This window comes from Pistacia vera, unplaced genomic scaffold (genome assembly GCF_008641045.1).
Source record: "Pistacia vera cultivar Batoury unplaced genomic scaffold, PisVer_v2 Contig871, whole genome shotgun sequence".
Classification (NCBI taxonomy): domain Eukaryota; kingdom Viridiplantae; phylum Streptophyta; class Magnoliopsida; order Sapindales; family Anacardiaceae; genus Pistacia; species Pistacia vera.
Genome location: NW_022196747.1, coordinates 47,372 through 54,465, shown reverse-complemented (window position 1 = coordinate 54,465; position 7,094 = coordinate 47,372). Strand labels below are relative to the sequence as shown.

Sequence of the window (7,094 nt, the reverse complement as noted above, 5' to 3'; positions counted from 1 at the left end):
TCGAGCAGGAACCAAAGAATGTAAGGGGCCCAGGGGATGCCAGTGGTCATACTGTGAGAAGAGCAGATCGAGAGAGAAAGAAAGAGGTAGGCATGACAGTAAGCGGCCGGAAAAGTGAGTAATGTATTTGACAGCGAGAAGTTAACAAAGTTGCAGAAAATAAATAATACAATAAACCTATATGAATTTACAAAAACACCCTACGTAACACTATATAACACATATACATATACATGCAATTACTCTTCGATGTTCCCCGCAATTGGAGCCACATATCATGAAGCTGCAATTGGAGAAAAGAGGGTCCGAAAACGCTTTCGAGAGAGACCTTTAGTGAACACAACAACCAGCTGAGAAACAGTAGGAACTTGACAAACGCTGAGGGCGTCGCAGGCAATAAGCTCTCGAATAAAGTGGAGATAATAGTTGTTCGAGATCAATAATTGAAAGGTGGTATTAAAATATATGTTAAGGTCACTATTTTAATTATAAGATTTATTCTTAAAAGGGTTCATTCTTTATTTATTAGTTTATATTTAAAAATAAAGATAAATTGATAAACATTTCTCATAAATTTCTTTCACTAAAGTTGATGTGATAACTCGTAATTCGTCAACTTATATTTAGTCAGACAGAATTCATTGTTGGACAGAAGAGATTTATTATAAGCTGACTAATTACAAACTGATCCGTCATGTTTATGAGAGAAAGTAAGTGATAATAGTTTGTGAGTGCAATATTACTGTACACGTAAAAGAGCACGTCTAACATTAATGTGCAAGGCCTTTTGGTTAGTTTGATGGGCCTCTCTTTGTTACACCAAATTTAGCCCATTAGCCCATGAAGTATTCGATTGTAATTTAGCCCATTAGCCCATGAAGTTTTCTCACAATCGAAAAGAAATCATCATCTATTTCAACGACATTACGTCTCTGCATTTGATGACAAAAAGACATGTCGTCTTATTGATCATTCAAACAAAGCGCTTAGTCGGTTTTTTTTTTGGTTAAATTTTGAAGCAAAACTCAAACCCGGTCCAGAAATCTACGGCACAGTTGTCCGAAGTCCGAACAACATTAGCCGCACAAACACAGCTTCACCTTTCCATCAAGAACTTCAGAACAAACCCACAACTCGCAACCAAGAGCTCAACTCAAACTCAACCTTGAAATGAAAGAAGAAGGGGCAGTGAAGTAAAAGCAACAGCAATAAATAAAAAGCCAAAGCAAGAGGCCATGAAATCAGCTACATTTCCGTTTGGCGGTTGCGGTTATGCTTTACCGTCTCCATCTCCATCTTCCTCTTCATTGAAGATTGTTATAATTATGGCTAAGAGCAGCAAAAAGTCGCCAACTTCTTCCCCAAAGGTTTGCTCTTTTTGAAAAATGAACGAATTTATGGCTTAAAGGCAATTCCTGTAGCATATCTTACACTTTTTCTTTAAGGGCTTGTTCAGTGAAGTTAATTTAGTTACTAGAAAGGCTTTTGCTAAAAGGTTTTGTAATTGTACTCACTTATTTTGAGAGGATTTAGTGTTTTTTTTTTTTTTTTTTTTTTTTTTTATACATCTCTAGTATGTTTCTGGATTTGGTTGTGGTTCCTCAACCGATAAATGCTTTATATGGGCACGTTTATGGATTTTTGAGGAGTTTATTGTGTGCTTAATTAGTCAATTATCTTAATAAGAAGTAACTGGGATCATCTGGGTTTTCTTAGCCTTGTAAATGGCTTTAGGAACTATTTTTTGGATGATATTTAAGCAAATCTTGAACATGGAATTCCGTGTACTTTCTTGCTATTCTATTTTAAATGGAAGTGAAATTTGATATTTTAAAGCTTAATATGTATGTCAGTCAATTTTAGATTGACTCTAACAGTAACAGGCTTTCTGCTGATAGGATTCTGATCCAACGCCTCCGAGAATTACGTCTAATGTCAAACAGAATTTACAGTTTTTGAAGTTATGGAAGGTTGGTGATAAATTCATATATCGAAAACCAATATTGGAATTTATCTTTTATCTTATTCAAGGAAGCTGTTGTAGGAGTTCCAAAAGAGGAAGTCTAGCACACCCCGGCCTTCTACGAGTTACCGCCGGAAAAGAATCGAGAAGGAGGAACTTCCTGAAGATACTGAGCTCTATCGCGATCCTACCACAACCCTTTACTAGTAATTTACTTTCCAGGTTCCATTCTTATTTCAAAAGTATTAAGCTATTTCCCCTGTTAAGATTTGTGGAGAAGTATTGCTCTTGGTTTGCTAAATAATTCTTACAGTACAAACCAGGGCATAGTCGATGCAGTTCCTGTCTTGCTTGTAGATGGGTATAATGTGTGTGGCTATTGGCCAAAGCTGAAGAAGCATTTTATGAAAGCAAGGCTAGATGTTGCTCGCCAGAAGCTAATCGATGAACTTATCACATTTAGTATGTTAAGAGGTTAGTACTCTATTTTTTACTTATATGATGAGGCTTCATTATATGATATATCAGATACGAATCAGCACACCTTAGATTTTCCCAGTAATTGAGCAATTTCAATCGCTCTTGTAAAAAATGGGATTCTCTTTGCATATGTTGTTGAGTCTTGAAAATCATAGGATTCTATTAACCATAGAATTAGAAATAGTACTACTAGCTATGATTAAGAAATCCAAAAACTTAATATAACAAATGTCAAACTCTAGAAGAGAATATTACCAAATTGACACTAACATCTCTAACATGTCACTTCCTCCTAATGAATATGGATGTATTGCTAAACGTAGATTCCTCGATGGAAATGTTAACTTGAAAATTCATGGTTTTCCCCGATGTTTACTTTAATACTTTGATTGAGTTTTGATATCGATGTTCTTCTTCTTTCAGGATTTTGCTGTTATAGGTAGAACGTTTTGTATTGTTTCATGTTAAAATATTACAGTATGAACTGGTATTTGTTGACAGTATTATTTGTTTCAACTAAGTATTATAATGGTAAAGCCATATAGATAGAGGCGTAAAGATAATAATGTTAGTCACAATCCTTTTTCTTAGATGTATTTATTCATATTTCAACTATTCGAAATAGTATTGACTTGATTTCATCTCAAGTGTCTGTGCTAATAATTTTCTTGTTATTTGTTTTCTATATGTTGAAGACACAACATCACTTTTATCATGTCTTTAATATTTACAGAGGTGAAAGTGGTTGTTGTATTCGATGCTATGTTGTCTGGACTCGCTACACACAAGGAAAGTTTTGCCGGGTATTATTTATGATCCTAAACCTTTGATCATTTTGTTTTTTTGACTCTATTATTCTTATGATTTTGGTTCTATTGTTCAGTAGAACCAATTGTAAAGCATTCTTTATTCAATGTGATTTTGTTGTAAACTTTGCTTTATCAGCTGAATTCCTTCACATTACTGTTAACCTTATGGAATGAAATCTTGCCTGCCATGATGAAATTGATCGTAAGTTTGTAATCTCAAGAATTCACAATGTTGCAGGATTGATATAGTTTTCTCTGGAGAAACATGTGCTGATTCATGGATTGAGAAAGAGGTGAAAATATAAGATTTCTTTATTTCTTTCATGACATAAATCATAGGATTTTTCAGTTTAACGGGTATGGATTGAGTTCCGTATGCATCTCTTATTGGCTATAGCTAGTTGGATGTCCCTTCCTTCATTTATGTTGTGGAGACCAACTGACATTCTTTCATAGTTTAATAAAGGGTATAATCAAGTGGCTGGACATCACTGCTAAAGAGTTTTCTGTCACTCTGCTCTGAATGGTCAAATCATAATGTTTTATTATGGAAACTGTTATACTATGCCTATGCTGAACTATTTCATTAGCTAATTTGAAGTGTGATTTTATTATTATTTTTTTTCTCTTTTCTGATTACTAGTCTGGCATCATGTTTATGTAACAGATTGTAGCTTTGAAGGAAGATGGATGCCCCAGAGTCTGGGTTGTGACTTCTGATCACTGTCATCAGCATGCGGCCCATGGAGCAGTAAACTCTCCTCAGAATCTTTGTAGTAATCACAACAAATTTTGTTAATTTTTTGTGTAGTTTCTTGTCTTTTAGCTCCTACATACAAATTTACTTTGTGCTAAAAAGATTGAGTGCCCTATTAGATTAGTTCACCATGGAGTATCGACTAGTTCTATTAGGATAACTTGTTAAGCTGTTATTACAGCATAATTCTACTTGTAGGCTGCTGCTCTTGACCAGAATATTTAACGAACTACCTCACTTCAGAGTGACCTTTTCTGATATATATATATCTTATGGCTTTGAATTAATGAAACAACTAGTGGTAGGAATCTTGTGTATTTCACTAAAATAATGCACATTCACATTGGTTTACTCTTGCTCTGCATGTGACTTAGTGGTACTTTCTGATCATTTCCAGGGAGCCTTTGTGTGGAGTTGTAAGGCATTGGTTTCTGAGGTGAGGCATGGTTGTCTATAATCACAATTTCTGCTTTTTATGCTTGAATACTGCACATGGTACTCAAACTTTTTATTATCTCATATTTTAAGTTAATAATCCTTAGTAAGTGGAAGATTTATAATACGAATAGATTCATTAGGTCTTTAAAAAAAAAAAAAAAAGTGGCATTTGAAGTTACAAGCCCTTCATCCATCTTGACCATTTGTCTAATAGACTAGATGAGTTCAAGATTAGCTTGTAGGTATCATCATGCTATTATTCTACAAACGCACATAAGGTGATGTCTGCCACTTTTCTGCAGTAGCCTCAAATCTCAATACTTGATAATGTTTATTAGGATAAATGATAGGTATAATACTGCACATACAACATTATTATACAACATTTCTTATACAACATAATGTGGTAAAAGATGATTGGCTGATTTTAAATTAAAAATAAACTTTCACCCAATTATCTTTTGTCACATCATGTTGTATGTACAGTATTACTTTAAATGATAGTGAATCCCCTTTATCTTGAATGATGACAGCAAATCCTCTCATATTTGCCACAAATGAATTACAGGTGACCCATTCAATTCTTTATATGATCTTGTCATTACATTTTAAAAAGTTGGAAAGATTCCTATCATTTGGTTGACTGGACGGGTTTTCAGTTAATCATCACTTTACGGATTCTAATGGTCAACCAATGTATGGAGTTACACCAACTTATATATGACTCTTGGCTTAACTAAGAACTGTAAATCTTGCATTTTATTCTCATTCTTTAGTGTAGAAACCTTTCTATGGCAGGTTATTGTTCTTTGAAATGTAAAATTGTAGATCATTTTTGTGTTAAATTTGTCTTTTTGATGATTTCTTTGTAGATTAAAACATCACAGAAGGAGGTTGAGATGATGTTTCGAGAACAGAGGTTTGTTTTCCATATTGCTCGATGCATGATACCTGGTGTCTTTTACATATCGCTTGTCAAACAAGCACAAGAAATTGGGTTTAAAGTCAAAAGATTTTTAAGCTCATTCTTAGGTTAAGGTCTGAATGCGAGGGAAAGTCTTAACAAATCTCACATTGATCATGTCCATCAAGATATGATTTATGAGTTTGATAATTTATTTGTTCTTGGTTCATATCATATTTACTTAATGATTTTGTCGGCTGTTATGGTTAAGAAGTTTATTTTTCATCTTGATGTCAATGTGGTCATAGTTGGTGTTTTTCTCTCGCAGATCTACTTCGTTTCAAGGTAGATTATTGAAGCACAATCTTGATTCTGAAGTTTTGGGTGCTCTTAAAGATATGAGGAATAAGCTATCAGAGAATGAGTCAAACTCGAAATAGCTCATCTTACTTAAACTTTGTATCATACCCTTTCTGCGGACCATGCTTATGGCAAGTACATGAATCCATTACCTAAACATAGAACAAAATTCTCATTCAAAAAATGGAGTAAAGGTTATTCATAATTAGCTGCCACAACCAGAATAGAGCTCCAATTTCATTCATTATGACCTGTATATTAAGAGATCCCAGATGATGGTGGCATCAATTAGTGTATAGAGACCGGTAGCACAAAATCGGCGCTTTCTTTTTGCCAGAGTAAGAGGTGCCGTAATGTATTTGTTCCCAAACCATACTTTGCTTATGATTTTTTCAGGTTCCCTTTTTAATGTATGATTGTAATAAGTTTCTTATTTTCTCTACCAGAATATCAACTTTGACAATTTTCTGTACATGCTGCACTTATTCACGGTCCAATTCCTGTACTGAAATGTGTTATCGACAAGTATCATTGTTTCTAAATGAGGATTGATAGCTCTTACTTTCAGTACTTGAAAGAGAAGGGGATATCAAACGTAGTAGTTTCTAATGATCCTTTTCTTATACTTTTATGTTTTGATTAGTTTTGTTGGTTAGCTTATTGTTCTGCTCTTTTGGGAATTATTTGGTGCTTTCTAATATAGGCTGTCATGTGTTCAGGTATTTGCATGCCAACCTAACCTACCTTTAAAATGGTCTTGCCCTACCTATGACTTGTTAATTAATAGCCTAATTGAACATTAGCAAACACTCACAAAATTGTTTCAAAGCAATGAAACAAGAATAGCTGAAATGGAACTCTATGGCTCTAATGAAGTTTTAGCTTAATCAATAAAGATTATTTTACAATTTAGTCTTACAAACTTTCTCATTGTTTTAAAACTCAGACTGGATCGGTTGGTTCAATCGATTCGATCGGGATCCGGCTTTAAATCTGGTCCGAGTTGATATAAAACCCGTTATTATTTAAAACCCGTTTTAACTTGTCAATAAGTCAGATAAATAGTGTAAACCGGATGGTCTAATCGGCCCACCTGGTAAGCCGACTCACTATTTAAAAATAAAAAATATCCCTAAATTGATTTTTTTTCTACACAAACTAAACCCTCCCCCTATGAAAGTGCAAAAGAATAAAATTATATGTATTAATCATGGTATACTAATTTAAATACTAACATTGCAAATTTAAAATTCTCTCAAAAAAAAGAATTTCAAATTTATAATATTAGTACTTATATTAGTAGACGTTGGTTAGTGGAAGATGTCATTACTCATTGCAAAACCACTTCTCAATCTCAACTCCACTTTGAAATCGCAAAACCAC

At 33.9% G+C, this 7,094-nt stretch overlaps 1 protein-coding gene across 4 annotated transcripts; it reads left to right on the top strand.

The window, feature by feature from the left end:
* The first annotated feature begins 1,001 nt into the window (after positions 1-1,001).
* On the top strand, positions 1,002-6,300 carry LOC116119079 (uncharacterized protein YacP). 4 transcript variants are annotated; one of them, XR_004126313.1, is made up of 11 exons: positions 1,002-1,367; positions 1,899-1,970; positions 2,045-2,169; positions 2,277-2,437; positions 3,177-3,246; positions 3,491-3,545; positions 3,920-4,028; positions 4,407-4,445; positions 4,981-5,015; positions 5,320-5,366; positions 5,680-5,734. XR_004126313.1 is itself a non-coding variant. In XM_031405035.1 (11 exons), exons 1-10 carry the CDS (start codon positions 1,236-1,238, stop codon positions 5,348-5,350), a joined length of 804 nt encoding a protein of 267 aa, XP_031260895.1. In that variant the 5' UTR covers positions 1,002-1,235; the 3' UTR covers positions 5,351-5,366; positions 5,680-6,300. The 4 variants fall into 4 exon arrangements, 2 of the variants coding, with proteins under 2 accessions (XP_031260895.1, XP_031260894.1); XM_031405035.1 differs by having other exon boundaries at positions 3,920-4,003; positions 5,680-6,300; XR_004126312.1 differs by lacking the exon at positions 4,981-5,015 and having other exon boundaries at positions 5,680-5,773.
* Positions 6,301-7,094: the final 794 nt, after the last annotated feature.

What these genes read in the sequence shown, in the direction of transcription:
- LOC116119079 (XM_031405034.1), top strand. Translation starts at nt 1,236, where the DNA reads ATGAAATCAGCTACATTTCCGTTTGGCGGTTGCGGTTATGCTTTACCG. An exon ending in GTAAGGCATTGGTTTCTGAG is followed by an intron (nt 4,446 to 5,319) that starts GTGAGGCATGGT and finishes ATTTCTTTGTAG; the next exon opens with ATTAAAACATCACAGAAGGA. An exon ending in ATGATGTTTCGAGAACAGAG is followed by an intron (nt 5,367 to 5,679) that starts GTTTGTTTTCCA and finishes TTTCTCTCGCAG; the next exon opens with ATCTACTTCGTTTCAAGGTA.